This window comes from Camarhynchus parvulus, chromosome 3, assembly GCF_901933205.1.
Source record: "Camarhynchus parvulus chromosome 3, STF_HiC, whole genome shotgun sequence".
Taxonomy (NCBI): domain Eukaryota; kingdom Metazoa; phylum Chordata; class Aves; order Passeriformes; family Thraupidae; genus Camarhynchus; species Camarhynchus parvulus.
The window spans coordinates 61,220,762-61,241,955 of NC_044573.1; the positions used below are offsets into that span (position 1 = coordinate 61,220,762).

Genomic DNA, 21,194 nt, shown 5'->3' on the forward strand with positions numbered 1-21,194 from the left:
TATGTCTTAAGCTAAGTAGTGAGATAAAGAGTTGCAATTATCTTTCCAGAAGAGATGTGTATGTAAATTTAAACCAGTATTTCATTCCTTCTTTGTCTCAGAATTTACAGATTTTAGACAGAGAAGGATGGACAGAAAACATGATCTGGTTACAGTATAATAAGGCATTTAGGTTAAAGTCAGCAAGAGCCAGCATAGTGGAGAGGTGATTAAAAAAAAAAGAATTCATTTTGTATGTAATAAAGCTTTAGTACTTACAGCTGTCCTCTTCTTCAGTAATACACTTCACAACATAACAGGCATAGATGAAGCCTGCCAGCTGAAACAAAATGTAATAGCGTTAGATGTAAGACTGATACCATAGAGAAACAAGAGATGGTTTTAGAAAAGTGACTACAGAAACAGAAACAACAAAATTCAACAGACTTTCTTTGAGGAGGTAAAGATAATTCTCCACAACAGTTTAACAATTTTAATTAGAAATAGGGGAATAATGCATCTTTCTTGAAAAACACATCCTTCAATAAAACTTCCAGAAATTGATCAAAATTTTTCCAATACCTAGTAACTTCTTTTCAATCATTGAAAAAATACAAAAATGGATCAGTATTTGGATAGATGAGCTTTTAGCTACTGAAAATGTAAATATTTCTGTCAAAATCAGATTTGCTACCCAACAAAGCCTGGCCCTCTAGCAGAACTTTTTTTAAAATGGGAACTGTGCCGACTAAATCAAGGACAAATTCAGTGCACTTGTAAACCAGCTTTATAATGATATTTTATCAGTTGAAATTAGGGCTGTGGATTAATAGAACTTGTTCCCGTATCTGCAATAGTCCCCAGGCCTCATTACAAGTCACTTTGGATAGTCCTGGATGTGTTTACATCAGCATCTCACACAGCAGCTGGCAAATTTGTATCTTGTTCCCTTCAATCCTCTCTGCAGAGCATGCCCAGAATTGAATTGTAAACAGGAGCAATGGGATTTAAAGAAAATGAAAATCTGGAGTAGTTATTGAAGTACCACCTGAAAAAATGATAATAAAAAAAGGAATAAATGGCCAATATCATTCATGCAACTGTCCAAGTATCATGTGAGTCAGCTGCTGGTCCCTCCAGTAAGCTCTGTTGCTAAGTTAGACCAGAAGTAAAAGAACAAATACTGGAGCAGCAACATGTGTCACATGCTTTACCCAACTTCTTTACATGTAGGTCTGGAGAGTTTTCTCCACTCCTTTAAAAGAAATAATTTTCATCCTCCAAGTTTGCATGGTAGGATATCTAAAGAATTCCAGTTAGTTGATCTCTGTGTGGTGAAAAGTGAGCTATGTTGCCAAAATGTGTTATTCTGCATAGGCCACCTCACAGAGATATTTACATGAGCTACAAAACCATCTGTACACTTTGGGAATTTATGTTCTTTATGTGGATGATAAAAATGCCTAGAGGCTTCAGCCAGGACTGAGCTCTCTGTGAATGCTGCAAAACCCATAATCTCCGGCTGAGGGAGATGATGATCTTGACTTCAGTTTGAGTAGTCAGTGGGTTGGACAGTAGAAGAAGTGCAATTTGAGAGACCATGTATTATGAATACTGGTTAGTGAAAATGGATTTTTTTTGTTAATCCAGGGCATTTGTACATTACTGCAATATTGTGGATTCTTAGAGCCCTTAATATTACCCATATATAAATTAAATGCAAACAAATCCATTCTATTTTGTAGTGCCTTCATATCTGAGGCAGTGACTACGCCTAGTTTTTTCCAGCTCTTACACAGATATTCCTGGAATTTCTGTCAGTTTTCTATGTAGAAAGCTACCTATAATCACAAATGCTACCTTCTAATATCTGTATGGGTAGGAGATGGCCAAAGGGGAAATAAAAAGGTCAGCCTGAATGTTTTCCTAAAAAATCAAGACTTGATTTGGAGATCACTCTGAAGCCAGCGCATATGTTGTCTGCTCACAGTTTAAATTCCTGTTGGAAGCCCAGAAGCTGCATTACAACGGAACTAAACCATTAATTTTGTCATTTATTATAAATCTGCCTTACAGTGCTGCTGGGAAGATTTTACACCTGGGAAGGATGAAATATTCACTGCTGGACACAAAGAACGCAGTGTACCAAGAAGTGGCATTCAGCTAATATCAGCATTTCATCTCTCCTTTATTGGATCCCTCTTCCCTTTTGTTTCTTGGCTTCAAGACAGAGGACTAATTTGCTCCACCGACTTATGCCCTGCATAACCCCATTGACTTCAATGACATTACTTGAGGTTTAATTCAGCAACAAATTAGGCCCAGAAAGGTTGTTCATAAATGATTCCATTCTTGGATGTGAACCTTGGCTTAATAGTTTCTCTGTTCTCTTTTTACAGACCATCAGATCCAAGATAGCTGAATAGTTGCATCTCTAGCAGGCTCCTATGGTAATCCTTTTCTTGCGCTACAGTTCAATACTGTCTTGTCAACCACCACAAGTTCATGTGCTATTAACTGAACTTATCTTACAAAGCACAGCAAACAAACTGTATCACAAATGGTGTTTACAACTGATCTTTTAATTGCATTCAGTTACATTGCTTAAATCTCTAGGGAATTCCTTTGATATATAAGCAAATCCTACAGCATTTCATCAGATGAGCTTGTTGATTAAAAAAATGCCTTAAAGCTCAAATTGTTCTGTTCTAAGTAAGAATGTCAGGGTTTTTTCCCATGAGATAATCAGAGTTCATAAAAGAAACCTGCCCTTCTCCCACATTTATCCAACCCGTTGCTTGGTAAACATAATGATTTTGTTCCTATTTGAATCTCACATTAGTTTTTTCTTCTTTCCCCTTTTTTTTTTATTTAACAAAGTAATTTATCAGCTCTGATACAGTGACAGTCATTCAAGTTTACCTTCTAATTTCATCAGCAGCAGTGGGCACACACTGTGAGCTGAGGCTCAGAACCAAAAGTGGCAATATTCACTTTGATGATACTCAATGACCTGAGCCCATGGTAACTGCAGAGATCCCCAAGACAGAGGTCAGGAACAGGTTTCCTTCCCTGTGGACTTGGACTTCCCATAAGAAGGGAAGCTCATCTATGCAGATAGCAGAGATTTCTTGGGGACTTTGGTCAACTAAAAATTTTAATGAATTCCTATGTGGATTGATAGCTCTCCCAAAATTTACTACCTTTGTTATAGTGCAAGACTTTAACCTTTTCTCTCTAACAAGAGCACACCACAATATACTTTTGTATCACAAAAAATACCCTAAAACCCCCAACAAATCCAAAAAAAACAGTGAATAACTCCTCATCCTGAAGAATATTATGAGAGAAGAAATCCAAACCAAAGCAAATGATAGAAGTTAGTCACATCACTTAATATATTCCTGGGAAGTCCTCAAACACAGCAGTGCTCAGTGCAGTATGAGAATTACACAGAGCAGAGTCTTCCTGATTCAGTAGCTCCAAAAGATTTTTGTCATACACGAGAAGGAAGGAAATGAGTCCTCAGAGATGAAGAAGAGAAGGAGCCTGACTGTCTCAGAAAATCAGTTTAAAACTGGGAAAGTTAGCTTGAAAAATCTCATTGCTTTGCATCCCTACCTATTTTTTTTAATTAACTGAGCTTTGTTTTTTTATAAACCATGCAGTGATAAAAAGAAATAGGTGCAATGAGCGGAAGATCATTTCTGGATCCCAGACCCATCAAGCTTAGGTGTCTACATCTGTCCCACTCACATTTTAATGCTGTAGTATGGGCCTCTAGAGGAGAAGGAGCCATTAGCAACATTTCTACTCATTTATACATAGAGTGATTAGTGAATGCATGTTTTTATGAACCTCATTTTCGGTACCTTGAAACAACCTGCTCTTTACAACTTTCCCTGATATGTCCATATGAGAGTATAAATGAATACTGCTCTTTCTAAAAGTGACACATTATCCATTCCTGCACCAGCTCCCTCGGAGTACTTTGATGGCATCTGATGACCTTAATTTTAGAAACAATGATCTCAAACACTTAATAATTTTGTGGGAGGTTTTTAATTTTTTGGGGGGTTTTGTTTGTTTGTTTGTTTTTTAATATATATGCATATTGATAAAACCGTTTTCCTTCTGTTAAGAAAAAAGAAGACAAGCAAAGCCTAAAATAAATCACCAATAAAACAGCATAACTGAAGCTTTGGTAAGAAGATTAACTACAAAATGAAGTTAATGCATTTTATTGCTTTATCATAGCTGTGTAAGGAAAACAAAAAAGTAGAATATTCCCACCCAAGTCAACAATGTCCCATTACACCTCTAACAACTCTTGGCAGAACCTGAGTCACTGTGAGTGTACTTCCAGACTTGCTCAAAATGTCAAGTGCTGTGATCAAACTCAATCAGGATCAGTATTGATTAAAATCCTGTCTTGCTATTTTTTGTCACTTCTTTCATGGAGATGAATGTTTTTATACACTGCAAAGAGCACCAGATTGGAAAAAAAGGCTATCATATAAAAACCAAAATTTCTGGTCAAGGTTCCCACACTTCCCTCTTTTAAAGCAATGTCTATATAGATAATTACTACAAGTTGTGTTTATTAAGCTGGGAAATTGAAACAAAAGAGTGATGGCAAGGAGGAAACAAAAACTGAAAGGGGATCTAATTGGAATAGGGTGGTGAGGAACAGGCTTGAGATGAGGATTAATGAATTAAGGGTTGTGGAAATAATACATAGTCTTTGTTTCATCGAATGAATATGTTTTTATTCTATAACCATGCTTGGTCTAGTGAAATGGACCTTAGACTTAAACCCCACAGACCTATTGTGTTTTCCTATGGAAAAATGTTTCAGTATCTCTGAAACAGCTAAGGATTGTGCATTTACTTTTCATTATTAAGTTTTTGCAGGTGTCTATAAACACTCTGCTTTTAAGACCTAAGCAGAATATGGGCTAGTTCAAGCAATAATACAGCAGAAATGCATGGATGTAATTCTGGCCCTGGGAATGCTATATTGCAAACCTGCGATGTTACGTGTCCAGCCACGTGCATTTTTCTTAAGCTTGCAGTGGTCTGCACACATAAAACCTTTGTAGTGGTGTGCATTTAAGGGGCAATATTTCTTTAAAATGGATTTTTGGAGTCTGGAGATATATTGCTATATATATATATACACACACACACACATTATGAGCAACTGAAGAACTGGAGAATTACTGTCCAGAAAGCTTCCAGTGTATTGATTCTCAGAAGAATCATACTCATTATTTAGCAGGAAAGGTGAGGCAGAGACCTTTCTCTCAATATCTGTAGATTTAAGTCAGTGTCATGGGGGTTCTAAAGCTGCCCCCTGCAAAAACCCTTTCAAGCTTGATTTCACTGCCTTCAGCAGTGCTGCATCAGTGAGTGAACATCACTGCTGGAGTTTAATATAAAACTCAAGTTGCGTTCCATGGAAACTACTCTGTTGAGGTATGCTTTTATTTGTGCTTACGTTTAACATTATGAGAATCCTGTCATTCCTCCAAGTTTAAATCTCTTTCATCATAAAAGGAGAGAATACGAAAGCTATTGGTATAAGGACAGATTCCTGATAGGGAAGGTAGACTGTGTGGCCTTGCTGTCATTCTTTTACAGAATTAACTATCTATGTGCTGTCCAGAAAGAAGATTTCATTAGTATGGCCAAGTAGCTTTATTCTGTACAACAAAACAATTACTTAAAAGAGCTAATGTCAAACTGACATGTCCACAATAATATCTAGTGGGCACTTATGAAATTGAAAAGCAAGCCAAAATGATAATTTCTTAGCCTGTGTAGTCATCAAATTATTTTTGTTTCCTCTCTTGAGCTGATAACTCAGCCCCAAAGATTTTTGTCTTTTTCTTTTTAGCAGACACAGTAAAACCATGAATCATAAATTCAGACAAGTCTAGGCACACTGGAAAAGAGAAGTGTGATAAATATTGCATTTATTTCAACTAGTGCATCATAATCTTTTTTTTTTATATCAGCTGTCTAGAAGGTGCTTAACATAAAATCTTCCTTTATTTCTCAGTGGACTCTTCAGTTTTCTGGAGATTTCCTTTTTGTATAAGCATTTGAAGATCCCTGTGGAGACCTGCTAGAAAGCTTCTGTTTGAAATGCTGCTGGGTGCTTGAGAGCAGTTCTATCGTGTTCAGGATTCCCTGAGCATCTTCCCTGGCAAGCTTCTGTACCTGATGAATTGAAGAGACTACAGGGGCACTGAAAACCACAGCACTGTGGCTTGTCACAAAAGAGCAGTGCAAACCTTTAACAACAGTAGAAAGCAAGAGATACTTACCTGTTTTGTAGCTGTATTACAGACATTTGGCTTGACCCAAATTTCCAGAAAGTTTAAACTTTAGCAAGAGTTTTCTGAAATGTTGACCTAAAACTTTCTACAAGTCTTCACTTTTCCTAGGGATTTCAGAGTGATTTATGCTTTTGATAACTACATGACATTTGGCACATTTCCATGATTTCATCGCACAGCTAGAGAGTAACATGTCCTTTTTTCCTGCCTCAGACTTGAAAGGTAGCCTCAAATACAGGGGCTACCAGCTCACACGAGGTAGATGTGGGGATCGCTTACTGCTGACCTCTGTGTTAGCTGAACTGTGGAGCATCTTTTAGATTCAGGCTTAACACCGAACTTCACATTCCTGCTCCCACAGGTGAAATGGCCCAGCCAGGATTCTCTGTACCCCCTCAAGAAGCTGAGGCAGGCACATCTCATTGGTAGGCTCACCTGTGCAGATCCCCAGGTGACAGCTTAGAGCAAGGATGGGGCTGAGAGGCCAGGAACAAATTCCCCACCTGCATTCAGCAGGTACTGGGTGCAGCTCAAATGTACATTGTGCAGTGCAGGCTGAAGGCATTAGTGATGCCAAAACTATGTTAAACCTGGAGAAATTTTAATTTTATATTTTCTGATTTTGTGAATTGTTTCTGCTTTATGTTTTCTGACTTCATTAAGGTCAGAGGAGATTTTTTGGTTACATATTTTTGTTAATTCCATCCAATCCAAGTGTATGGGAAGTCTATTGCTCTGTTTCCTCTAATGGTGTAGCTCTGTAGCCCAACTTGTCATTGTAAGAACAGAGTTTTGATTGTACAGGGGTCAGGTGTGTGTTGTGTGTGGTGCCTGCTCTTCACATAAAAATTATTTAGCCATTAGAGCTGTGTAGATTGCACAAAAAAATCCCACTTATTTTTAAACAAAACTGGCTCTGTCCTCTTGGCAAAAAATAAAAACAAAACCAAAAAACCAAAAAAAAACCCCAAAGAATGAATTAAACAAACAAAAAAACAAAATAAAAGGTTTTAAAATATGCATCACCCCATTTTTTCTGTAAATAGTAAGAATAGTTTATTAAAGCAAAAGTGTATATGTGTCTTTATGTGGGCTTTGTTCTGAAGGTTTTATAGTGTGATAACTTCTATGAAAGAAACTTTGGACCTTTGCTTCCTCTTGTCTTCTGGGAAAGCTTTGGAATGGTTTAATCATCTGGCTTTGGTATCTTACTGCCTTTGGCAGCAGTAGCTTTTCTTATCATTATGTGTAACTGTGTGTCACCTTTTTCAGACAGCCATAGGATTAGGATAAGAAAAATTGGTTCTTTATGCTGCAGATCTAACAAAGCCACAGACTCCTTGCAGCCCACTAAATGAATGTCTAGCATTTTAAATTGAACTCTGTTAGAAGAGACAATTGATTATCAATGCTACTCACTCTTTTGAGGAGCTGAAGGAAAAAAAAATTGTGCAGATTGTGTAGGGGAAAATATTTTGAAGGTACAAGAGAGCTTTGAATTTCTGATAAACAAACACATATGAGAGTTTCTGTTCAGTGAATATTCATCCCTCCATGTTGAGGCACCCATATGGCAAATAAACTTCAATGCTTTGAGTGTGAACACCAGGCCCTTGGATCCAGGAAACAAACATTCAGAAGACAGTGAGTAGAAGATGAGAAGGAGAATAATATGTTGTGTCTGCCAGCTTCTCAGGACTGTGTCCAACCATGAACACTGTATAAAGTTCAGAAAGAAAGCACAGGTAATTTTCTCTTCTCCAACATCACATGTTAGATTAAATTAGATCATTGCTGTCACATAAATGACAAAAGCCAGAACATTTCATCAGAGGTAAGAGATTTTTCAGTAACAGCCAACTCTTTCTCTGTGATGATACTTATTTTCCCTGTGATGAATTGCTGTTTATTTGAAGGTTCTAATGATGGTCCCAGGGTCAGGAAACTTCATGGAATGTGACAGCTTTTGCACTGCACTGACTCCATGGTGGTGGTTATGTTGTAGCAGCCTAATAATGTTCTGATCAAAGTGTTCCCACAACAGCTGGGGATGGTGGTGCTGACAAGGCAGGCGGATGCACGGTATGCAAAGTGCACAGCTCAGCTGAAGCAGCTCTTCAGCAGCCTGAATAGTCAGGCTCATTACTTTAACATACAGAAAGAAAAACAAATAAGGCATTCACAGGAACAGCTCGAAAGAGTGTGATCAGGATGAATAGGGCTTGAACTTATGAAACCTGAATGCTGATGGATTATCAAAATACAGTAATAGTTATTCAGCAGCTCAGTGGGAATTGTGGACTAACAGCAGAGGAATTGACAGATCTCTTTGACAGTGCCAGCAGCAGCAGAGCTGCCAGGAAGGTGACTGTCAGGTGGAGGCTCTGCCTGAGCCCCGTGGCTGTTCGAGCCTGTGCACAATATGGAAAAGTGGGATACCTGACAGGACAGCCTCTGTCTCTGGCAATGCATATCAGGCAGATGAGGATGAATGAACTTATCTTAACTGAATAACTCCCTTAAGCCTCAGGCTCTGGAGTAAAGAAATAGAGGTATCTCAGGAAAGTGCAAAGCAGCATGCATAGGATGCTCCACATCATTCCATCTCCTTAGAGTCCATACATCTAGCAAATGCACTGCTTAGCACAAACATTTTGCTCCAGGTGCACAATATAACAGCATCAAGTGTCAGGAGGGGTTTCAAAGTCAATAAAACCTCTTCCTGTGGTGTCTAATGTTTAAAGTAACTGAACTCAACTAATGTTTCAATGCTGTTTTTCCTCTCAGCATTAACCTACTGCAGGCTTTTTTCCACCTTTGAAAACTATAATAAAAGATATGTTTTAGGGCTACCTTTTCCATTCAGCAAAATCAGCTAAGCAGGCTTCAAAAAGCAAATGCCAAAGCATTTGTGAAAACCCTTTGTGAAAACCCTTCCTGCAAAAGGAGAACCGCTGGAGAGTTTAAATGAGTATCACACCATGCAGCCTAGGCTGGTACAAAGAGAGATTACGCTCTAGAGCTCCAAGCAGAACAACAGATTGAATGCCATGGTCAAAGGCACCTTTCCCCTTACAGACATTCTGCTTAAGGGCAGAGGATCACTCTCTCGTGTATTCAGCATGAAAAATAGTGATCTCCTTGCTCCAAATGGAAATAGTTTGATGGCAGACACCCCAGTCACCATCTGGGGTGGCAGAATACATATGGATACATTCTGCAATACGTGTGACCAAAAAAAAATTGAAGCTTTTAGCTGAAGATTCCAGTAACATCATATCACATGAGGCATTTCGGGGGAATGACGAATTACAGAGAGAGAACATTCTCGGAAAGGCCATGTCCTCAGAGTCTGTGCCTCATTGCAGAGAGTTAAGTGGATGAGTTATATCTCTGACAGTTTATGAACCTTGTTAATATAATGCAGTACCTGGGCCTGTGCCAGCCACGGTGATCAGGGAAGTCTGAATTAGACCTCTGCCATCGACAGACATCAGATGCCCGTTTTAAAGTAAATGTTTCATCTGAACTGGGCACGTTTCTCTCTAAAGCAGTGATCACCAGCTTGAAGCTCTGAAGACCTGTGTGGCTCTCAGTAACACAGCACACATCTCTTCCCTAGGTTCCAGGAACAGGCTGTTTAATGTGTTGATGCTGAAGCTACTTGGTAGGAAGAGCACAAGTGGCAGCAGTACTTTGACATGTTAGCCTTTATGAAAAATGTGAGGTTTGTGTTTTCTTTAACCCACATGTGGTGCAGGCTGCAGCTCTGTCACCTGTTCCAGACATGGGTCACTCAAGTTAGCCCATCTAGTGGCAGATTAGGTTGCCTTGGCCCCAGCAGGAGAGGTGAGGGAAAGCTTCTGCACTGACAGAGAAGGGCAGTCTCCACTGAGCCTGCACACTGGCAATGGACCACATGAAGTGAGAGCAAAAGCCATAGACCTTTTCCTTCTGCTCTGACAACTGCACACAAGCAGCCACCATGCTGGTACAGCAGCTGTGTTTCTTTTTATCCCTGAAAATACTCTGCTTTTCTTGCCTCCAGAAAGTCCCACTTCTCTGATGCAGACCCCTAACATGAATATCAAAACAACACAATCAATCATGTTTTAGTCTTTTTTTTTCCTCTTTTTTTCCTCCTCACAATATCTGTAACATAGAGATAAAGGTTCCTGTTTTTCCAGGGCACTGCAAAGTTCCAGTAAATGTTATGACTTTTGGTTTCAGTTTTTGCATGGAAGGCATGAAAAGTGCTACAGCTACATATACTATTCTATGCTGTTATTTATCTATAATAATACTCTGTGCAGAATATCAGCAATGTGTTAATGCTTTATTTTTAATGTTGTTTTTATTTAATTTGTGTATTCCAAATGTTTACAGCATCACATCTTTTGCAATTTTCTGTCAAAAATATATATTTAGTAGACAGAAATTTGGTGTTGACTCGAACAGATGCACCAAGTCTTTGAAAAATGAAAGACGATGTTATTTCCTACTGAAGGTTAGAGAAAAAAATATTTTTAGATGTTTGGTTCCTCTACTTCACCAGTTCATTGCCAGAATGGAAAAATATTTCATCTGGTTGTATTGACTTGGCAGAATAAAGGGTAGAAGGGTAATTTAATTGAAGACACATAAGAACACAGCACAGCACTGTGCAATGAGATCCATAGCCATCTTTGCAGACCACTGAGCTCTGTAGCTGCATAGCAGCAATACACATAGGGTAAAGTTTTAGTGAGGGTTTTTTTGACCCCTGGTTTCTTATATACCCAAATTAAGTGGAAAATTTCAACTGAAATCTTTAGAAGTTAATTTCAAATGAGATCTTTAGAAAAGCTTTAGGGAAAGTGTGCATAAAGTTGAGTTAGACTTCTCAAAAGAAGGAAAAAAAATTCTGTTGTCAGAGGTCAGTTCTAGCCATGTTTCCAATTCAAGAGCTTTAATCTTAGATGTTTTGTATGATCCTGCCTATTTTCAAATATCAGGATACATGATACTAGTCAGCAGCAAAGTTGTATGTACTAGGAAACATCAGGAGAATGTTGCAAAGGGAGAAGAAAACATTATTTGCAGTATAATGCGGTGGAGAGCTGCTTAGAGTGCGTTGTCAGAGGGGAAAGAAGAGCGCCAGCGCAGAGGGAAAGAGGGACCAGGTACTCAAGTGCACACAGGCATACTGACCTGCCTTTCACTGGTATTTTTCCCTGGTGCCCTAATAAAATTCATAAACTCAGATTTATTTGGTTTCTCACATTTAGGGCAATAAAATACTAGTACTATCTTTTGAATAGAAGGTACTTGGAAGTTCTTGGAAAATGAATAACAGTATTAGTGGGCAAGAAATCATGAATCCGTAGGAACATAAGATTGCAGCATGAACCCAGAAATGTACAGATTTAACACGTTAGGTATGAAAGTCCAGTGGAAGGCCAGAGACATTGCAGAATAAATTCAGAGCTATAGAAAATGGAGGAAAAACAGTCTGAAAACCCCCCAGGCATTTTATGCCGAGACAAAAGAAACAGCAGTTCAGTGAACAGGAATTGGAGTGGCAGCAGTTATTAGAGATAAAAGATTTGCAAGGTTTGACATATGAATGGGATACCCAAATAAAATAGATCATTTGCTTGACTGTCTATGAATCAGAGTAGATACAGGCCCAATAAGCAGGTCTCTGTTTCCCAAAAACCTGAAACATGTCAAATACATTAATAATACTAAAGAAATAGGTTAAAATTAAGTTGAAAATGCCAAAAGCCTTCACTCATAAAATTCATTAGGGCAGAAAAATTCCAATTTCCAAAAGTGCTGCAAGCAGTGTCTAAATCACAACTTTACCTGAAGAGCTCCAATCTGATGGTCTTGGTCCCTTTGCTTGAATTACTGGGCCCTGGTTGGGACAAGTACAGCTTCTGCTTAGCATGTGTATCCAGATATTTTTTCCTGTGGAGACTTTGGGATCAGGAAGGAGGAGATAAGTGAGCTCAGTCTGGGCTTGTGAGAGTGGAGATCTTTCTTTTACAGACTTCACAGTCCTTTGTTCAGATTTGCAGAGGCCTGCTGTTCCTCTGCAATGGAAATGAAATTTGCAGAGGCAGGTGGCTGCTTATGTGCCCAGAAAGTCTGTGTGCTCACAAGTTTTTTTCTGAAAACTCTGCAAAATTGTCAGTGAAGACAGAATTCCACAACAAGGTGTTAGACTTCATGCTTAACATGTGCCTAATTAGTAGGTGCTTTTCTCCGAATTTCACAGTGGTCTTCAGCATGCAGCAATGTAGACACGAAGAAAGACTTTATAGAAGTGGGCAGCAGACAGATGTGAAGCCCTGCTAGTATTCAGAGACAAGTTAGTTGCATAATTCATGAAGATGTCTATTTTATCTGGAGGATGGCATGTAGCACAAAAGCCTGCCTTGGGATCCTTTAGCTTCTCATGCTGATCATTCAGCCAAGCCATCTCATTCAACTCCAATACAAAATCTGGATAATGATCCCTCATCCATTTGACTTGAATCTGACAGAGTCATCCTAAAACTCTTCTGTGTTCTTTTGGAGAAATCCTTCCAAATTCTTTTTAGGTCATTGCATTTTTGTACCAAATATAAAGGTCCTGATGATGGCATATATTTTTTTTCAACATTCTTATATTGATTTACTTAATCTTGAGCTCTTACTGAGCCCCCTAAGTACTGCAGTTGTCTTCATTGTCCTTGCTGCTGCTTCAGTCAGACAGACTTTCATTTCTGATAACAATATTTTTTCAATCAATTTAGAGTCATCTTTTGCATCTTTCACATGCACCCTTTTGCATGCTTTCATTATTTATGGCTTCTTCACACTGATACTGTGTGTATCATGGGGAGATTCTATATTCTAATAAAATGTCTTTTGTCTTCCATATGTCAACTAGTCTGTTTCCTGCTGTCAAGAAACAAAAATTGTGGCCTTATAGTTTTTATTAACCATCAAGTGACTTCTTGTGCTATTTCCATCAACTCTGTTTTTCCCCTAGTCAGCCACTATATCACACATGAAAAGATGTAAACAAGTACACTTGTATGTAGGTATACAAATAAAGATGGAAAGGTGTCACAAGTACCCTAGAATGTTGAATTAGCAGCAGCATTTACAGCCAACCTAAGAGTGACATTGTTTGAATGCAATGACTGGGATATGTATATCAACTTTGAAATACTTTCCAGTTAGACCATCTTTGTCATGAATTATTCACTTTTCCAAAATGAACAAGGTAATACCAAGGCAGTCCCTATGCTTAGTGAGAGATTAATGGAATACCAATACACTGATATTTCTTCTAAGAGCCAAAAATTCTTTCTTGGTGCTTCACTCTTTGTGATGTAGGAGAATGGCCATGATAAAAATGGCAGATCTAGTGTTTTGCTTTCAAGTTTTACTTGCCCTGCGGCTTCCAAAGTTTTCACCTCAAAAATACTTGGTGATAAATATAATTATCTCAATCTTTTCCCCATAAATGCAAAAACAAATGCCAACTAGCTTTCCTTTGTAGTTACTGGAGAGTCAGGCAGCTATAGAATGAACAAAAGTTGTCACCTGTTTCAGGTATCTAAATTCTCCAAAATAGGATTGGATGAATCTCTCCAGAGATGCCTGTTTTGTTTCATGTCTGGGAAAGAAGCCCCATTGCTGTCTAGCTTCAGCTAGATACCAGCTTTTAGGAGACTGAAGCCTGATGATTTGAATTAAGCCTATTCTAGCAGAACAAAGCAAGAGGTTCAGAGTTTCTATATGCCTACAACAATCTTAAAAATCAACTGAAGTTAGAATATGCAGACTGGAGGACTGACACTCCTTCAGAACAATCTGGACATCTTGATACTGCAAGTACAAGCAAATAAAATGTTTGAACACATAGAGGCAGGAAAGCCTGTCTCAGAGATGGGTTGTCTGTGGAGCAGTGACTCCAGACCTGTGGTTCATAATGCATAATTAGAACTAGAATTAGAATGTGCATTCCCAGTTTAACACAGCTGTTGAGGAGTACATTTAGTGCCTTTAGCTTGGTGCGGACCTGCAGTGTAAGCTGCAGGTTAAGTTCAGTGGGGCTGGAGTCTGAGGCAGGAGACCACAGAGTGGCTCCTGGATAGTCAGACAGGAATGTTCCCTTAGCAAAGTGGCTAAACAGATTGTGTGGTTATTTAAAAGGGAACTCTGAGTCTAAACAAGAGTTGTTTAGACTCTTGTCTGTTCTTAACAGCAGTACTGTACATGCTAATTTTCAAATAATTATTTTAAGTCCACACTTGAGGAAGGATTTTGAAACAATGAAGGTTCAGAGAAGAGTTCTGAGAGTGATTAGAGGGCTAGGAGGAGGAGAAAAAGCAGTTTGGATACTCGAAGAAAATTAACTGTCATCATAAAAACAGCTAGTGAAATATTCCCAATGACAGGATGATGTACTTTTTCAGATAATGGCATTGTAAGCACCTGGACAGAAAGCTAGATATTTAGACAAGTTAAAGGTAAATTTTAACAAGAATTATGGTGAGCTTCAATAGTGGGATACTTTAAGATCAATGTTAAATGTTTTATAGCTTGAGACAGGAATTAATTCAGGGAATCTCTATGCCCTGTCTTATGTAGGACATCAGACTAGGTAATTGCAGCATTTTCCTTTGTCTTCATGGTTTTCTACTGTAATATGGTGTAGGCAATATTGGTGTGTAAGGATTTTAGTATATAGGAGTCTTTGTGAAAGAAATTAATTCTGAAAATTGGGAAAAATGAGCACTGCTTTAGTGGAAGAATAACAGAGAAACTTGTAGTGATAGTAAAATATTTGTAATTAGTATCTAGCTCACTCTGTGCAGTGGAGTACAATTACCCTCAACTGTATTATGATTTCTTTTACTTTTTTCTTCTTGAGTAAATTAACTTCAATTTGCAGACTCAGTAATAAGCAGCACGGTGCATATTACACCATTATTACAACACCTAATTCATTAGATATGTAATTTACATTGCTATTTATGTAAGTGCTGAATTAAATCCAAAGAATCTCAGGAGAGGGGTAGCCAGCTTGTTCCAGATCTCAGCTTAATATTTAATATGGAAATATGGGGAAAGAAGGCACACCTCAAAAGCTTCAACCCTTGTGTCGGGAACTGCATGTGAGTTTCCAGAAAGGAAAAAAGTAGTATCTTAAAATATACATCTGAAACAAAATGCAGAGGATTTAAAGAAGGTAAGGAGCACTTGGGAATATGCCAAAGAGAAAACTGAGGAAATATGTCACCTTGACTCACTTTTTCACTTCCCTTTTTTTTAATTTTTCATTTTTATGGAGCATATTATTTCTGACTAGTCTATTCTACAGAGGGCTGTGGATTAGTATGAAATGTGCAGAGGGACAAAATTTCAAAACAGACATTGTACCACTGGCAGGAGGTTGCCTAAGGCAAACACAGCTCCTCTCTGCTGATCACCACACAATCACAGTGTCAAACATTTCCTCTTTTAAAATGATCAGGTGCAGAAACTTCAAGGCTATGAGAGCACTGGGGCAGCCCATGGCTGGTGGAGCCCTCCCTTGTCAGCAAGTAGCCCTCATGGAACATGTTAAAAGAAGTGAACTGTAGAGCCAGCAATGACAGGAAGCTGTACAGTTGCATAAATCAAGTGTATCATGGAATAGGGCTGCGCTCATGACACAGAGACACTGCAGAACTGGAAATATTTTATCTTCATAAAGCAGAGTGGGATCTGGACAATTAATGATGAGGGAAAGATACTCTGGATATGGCTTTGTTGCTAAATAGGAAAGGGCCAAGAGCCAATCTCTGGCTTCCAGGCCAAATTTTGTAGACCGGCTTTTGCCAGCAGTGCTTTGGTGCAGCTCCAGCTAAAGCACAGGGGCCATGCACAGACTGCCCAGTACTTAACTGAGACTCCTGTGAGTCCAGAATGGTAGGGACTTACAGCTCTGAGGCAATGCCATCTTCTCTGAGGTGTTACTTGTCCCATTCAAAGTGTCTGAAACAATGAGGGCTGTGTCACTGCCCAGCAGAGTGAGGTTTTGCACTTATTTTACTGCTGCTGTACTGAAAAATGGCTGTCTCATATCAGTCCATCCACATTTTTCTCATAAATGAAAGTGGCAAGGCAGAGGAGAGACAGCAGAAAAGATTTGTGTTCGATATTGATGTCTACATTGAGATGGTTCCTCAATTTTGTCTTTAAGTCTGTAAACTACTCTTGGATGCAAGACAGGATTTTGTCATGCTCTTGGATGTAACAGGAGAGTATGTAGGGGTGCTTGGTGTTTCAAAGCATCTGGGGTAACACTGGGAAACTGTGTAAGCTTGAATGAACAAAGGATGGTCCTGTCTTATCCTTTCTGCCTTCTGGGAGAGTTCTCTGAAAGGAGCTATCTCCAGAAATGTATTCATGTACTGGCATAGAAAATGTTCATGGGAGTATTCCAAACAGAGGCAGGGTGTAAGCTGGAAAATAAGTAATGTCATTTATCAGGAGGCCAGTGCTTGAGTTCTCTCTCTGGCCCTGTCTCACTACCAACACAGATATTCCCTTTGAGGACACTCTCATTTTGAGCATTTCAACATCTATGATCCAAAGGGTTGCCAAAATACTTGAAACACATATTGTTAATGTGATTGTTATTATTCTGTAAATCTCCATAGTCACAGTAGTATTTACTTTGCTCAGACAGCCTTGCTGAGATTAATGGTCTCCTGAATATTAATGCAAACTAGTGCAAGAAATAGCTCCACAACTGGAACCAGACTGATTAAGAATCAGGTTTCCCTTCATATTTCCACGGACCACATTTGGGATCTTCTTTGTATCTGTGTGGGGATGTACCACATCTCTCAGCTGGAAGTTAGGTCTCCAGCATTTGCATTCACCCTACTCTGTGAGTGTTTGCTATTTGTACAGTGCATAAAATGGTGCACCTTATTAACTTTTTTTTTTCTGGGATGCTTAGATTTACTTTCAGACGTGAATTCCCTTCCTCCCCTCTGACATCTTTTAATAAAAGATATAAAAATGATGAAAGTAATTGCTAGACACTAGCTGATTTAAAATATTTTTCTGCGATGGGTATGTGCTTATGCTTCTGTGCACACATACATATGAGGACGTGCATGACAAAGACGGAGGAAAGATTTTGGTGCAAAGGGACAGGCTGTACTTGTTACTCCATTCTAGCTACATATTACAGTTTATGAGTTTCTAAATGCAGGGAATATATTTTGTTCCATAGTGAAAAAGATGTCATGTGAAACACAGTCTGGCAGCCTCCCAACACTGCTCTTCAAAGGCTTGAATATCATAGCACACCGAGACCAAGTACTAATGTCATCTAGGCTTTAAGTCCAGCTTTAGTTTAGTAACTGCTTAAGTAAATATTAAAGCACAGGGTCAAGGAAAGCTCAGAGTTGGCAATAGCATAAAAAATAATATATTCTGCCATGTCTGCTTAACCTTTCTGTCCTTACTATGAGAAAAATGCATATGGATGTGACATGGTATTTTATGGCAGTGAAAGAGTGCACCAGCAGAAATCAGAACACTCAAAATAATACTGCAGTTTCTTGAGCCATTTTTCAGATTTGGATTAAATACAGTAAAACCTGCCCACCAGAAGCTTTCAGCATGTAGCACCACTTGTCCATCTCTTCACCAGAACTGATGAATCTAAATAGTGTTTCCTACGTACACCTTAAAGCCAGCAAAAACAAGTAATTCCAATAAAGTTCTTTTTCCCCCTCCACATAAGTCAAGGAATTTACAACGTTATAACAAAGTAGCAGGCAACTTATTACCTCTGTTTTCAAGTGCAGAATGGGAGATAACAATGAAATGGTTTACCAGGAGGTCACTGTGTATTTATACTCTGAGCAGAATTGAAGAACACAGGCTTCAATCTTGACTCAAAGGCTGGATTTCTCTGCAATTTCAGGTATAGATAAAACTTCTCTACAAGCAGAATTGGAACTCCTTAGTACTTGACTCCTGGCCAATATTTAATTCATCAGACCTGAAGGAAAAGAAGGTTTTCCTAGGGAAAACTTGGAATATTTTAGAAATAATTTGGCAGCTGATGCCACTACTCGGCCAAGTTTTCCACTGCACGTGTGCACACAGAGTTTGCAGAAACTTTTTCTCATTCTGGTTTGAGCTTCATGTGTTCACCACCACCACCACCTGTGTTTTACCACCTTTAACACCAGTTCTGCCCATGGCATCGTAAGGGATCACACTTCCTGTGACCCTGTGTTCATTGTATTCTGTAATGGCCATTTCCAGAAGGAATGAAAAAGCAAGTCACTTCTCTGGCCTGTTAACCACTGCCTTTTACAGTCCCTATCCTTTCCACATTCTGATATTATTTCCTCATAAATCTTTTATCTCACAGGCATCTCTTCCTCATTTTTACTCTTACTTTAATGGTTTTACATTAGATCTATGCACTAAAAGGAAAGCATTTTGAAAACACTTGACCTATTTTCATAACACCTACACAGCAGCCTGCTGTAACACCTAAATTTTTCTTTCACCTTGTCTCAAAACATCACAGGGTTTTTTTTTCCTTGGCAGTTTTGCATGTTTTGGTTTCTTTCTTATTCTGTGCTAAGCTGTTTCTTGATAAGGTTCAGCTGGAAAAACTCATCTCTCTGAGGACCCAATCAGGGTTTTACATCAATTAGGCTAATTGACAGAAGGCTTAACATATTTCTTCATTATGACAGCAAATACCTTCTTGGAGGAAACCCCAAAGCACAGGAGTTAAAAAATAATAATGAAAAAGACACCAACCTCTTTTCTAGTAAGATAATTTGGGAAATATTTTAGAGGTAAAACACCAGGAAGGAAGTTTCTTAAGGGACGGCTATTTCACCATGATTAAAACTGCTTCCAGCCAGAAAGTTTCTGCCACTCCAAAATTATCACCCTATGCCTGACTGCGAAAATGTAAATAGTCACATAAATAATTACAAAAAGAGTAAGAAGCATATAAGGGAAATACATGAAAACAGAAAATACATAACTAGCCACCAATCTACCAAAAAGCCTCCAAAATGAAACAAAACTTCTAATTCTTCAAAAATCTACTGGATTTTTTTTCTGAATTTATAACAGGGCATCTGAAATAATTTGCGTTTATTCACATTAGCTCTCTTGATTTCTTTTTAACTTATGCTAAACCTCATTAAGCTGAACCTCATAACTGAGACATCGAGCTTAAGAGACAGTTTATATTATAATTCAATATTGTGTGTTAAACTAATCTTTACCTTCTATTTCAGATTCTAGTCTTTTATATTAATAGAAATGATATGGTGTTTATGAAAAGTAAAGAACTGCACTTTCTCCTTATTTCTGTTACTGTGTTTGTCATTCTGCCTGCTTCCCTGTGCTCTGTGTGAAGCTGTGGGAAGGCAGCAGAAAAAGGCAATTCAATACTTTTCAGAATAACTTACAGTCATAAAACATTTTCAGAAAAGGAACCCCTGAGGGATGTATTTAACCTTAGTCTTTGCTGGTGTTTTTGAACATCTGGCCACCCTACTTGGTAAACATGCCAGCAGTGTTGGGGTTTTTGGAATGTCTGTGCTGCACAACCCCCAGACAAGCAGTTCGGAGAATAACAGCCTTTAGAGAGGAGCATTTAAAGGAGTACAGAGGAGTTCTCTACATAAATCCCATGGACATATTTTCTGTGTAGTACACTCCAACCCAACACTCTATTACTTAATGTTGCTTCCCTGCAGTTGGAATCAGTGTCAGCTGCAGCAGTGTTTTGAAATAAATGGGCCATGGTGCAGTTCTTGTGTGTATGTGTGAACACGGAGGAAGAGGGTCATGACGTCTCTAAGTGCATATGCTCCACACTGAATCCAATTGCCAAAATGCCATTTCCTATTCTAGCTACACTGCAGCACCACCATCTTTTCTCTTTAGCATGGGACATGTCCCACATCCATACTCTTGAAAGCTTTTTTCCTAGAATTTCCCTCAAAAGTATCACAGCAAGCAATTCTTCCCTTTCAAGCCCCTAATTCTGAATAATGGAAAAGATGAAATTTTCCCTTCAGAAAGTACCCTCAACACAGCAATAACTAATTTATGCTAGAATATAATAACATAATTTTTCTCATATGTTTTCTAGCTGTCAGGTGGGAATTCACTAGCCCTGAGGAGGGAAAGGACAGAAAGTTGTCATGGTGCCTTATTTCCTTTTATCTGGTTTGGAGCTTGTCAGGACTGGAGTTGGTGGTTGGGGCATGTAGAAAGAGTTTGGGGTCCTAGGTTCGCACCACAGGAACTACTCCATGTAGGAGTTGCTCTAGATTAATTCAGTGCAATTTAAATTGTAGGAAGCTTCAGCCCTCCTTTTAATATATGTGAGGGCTACTCCCTCCCTGTGGAAATAGGCAGGCTGCTCTATGAAGATCCTGGTGTATGACAACATATTCCATTGAAAGGTGAGGACTCCTCTTCCCTTCTTTAGTTCCAAACTAGATACTTATCTCATTTTCCCTTAACAGCTCTAAACATTTCTGCTCCTTACTCTACATTGTCCTCAGCAGAAAGGCAGTATTTTTTTCTAGAACGGGTTTGTCAGCTTAGGAACTTTGGCAACATGGAAGTACGGAGAGGTGTTAGTAGCAAATCTGTCTCTTTTGTGATTTCCAGTGCTTTTCTTTATGTTTTCTTTAATGCAAATCAGCACTGCAGGTCAAAGGGGGATACTGCAAAGTGGATTAAGCTCCATTCTGTAGCCTTTCAGTGCTACTTCTGTCTCTTCAACTCAAGTTAGATTCTGTTCACTAAATGAGTACAGCCATGGTGCACAAT

General features: G+C 38.8%; 1 protein-coding gene across 3 annotated transcripts in view; it reads right to left on the reverse strand.

The window, feature by feature from the left end:
• Nucleotides 1–21,194, reverse strand: part of NKAIN2 (sodium/potassium transporting ATPase interacting 2) — a 517,183-nt gene that overhangs the window by 23,713 nt on the left and 472,276 nt on the right. For all 3 annotated transcript variants that reach the window (XM_030944619.1, XM_030944620.1, XM_030944618.1), the window contains one exon: nt 259–319. In XM_030944619.1, coding sequence (XP_030800479.1) covers nt 259–319 — 61 coding nt within the window. The remainder of the gene's footprint in view (nt 1–258; nt 320–21,194) is intronic.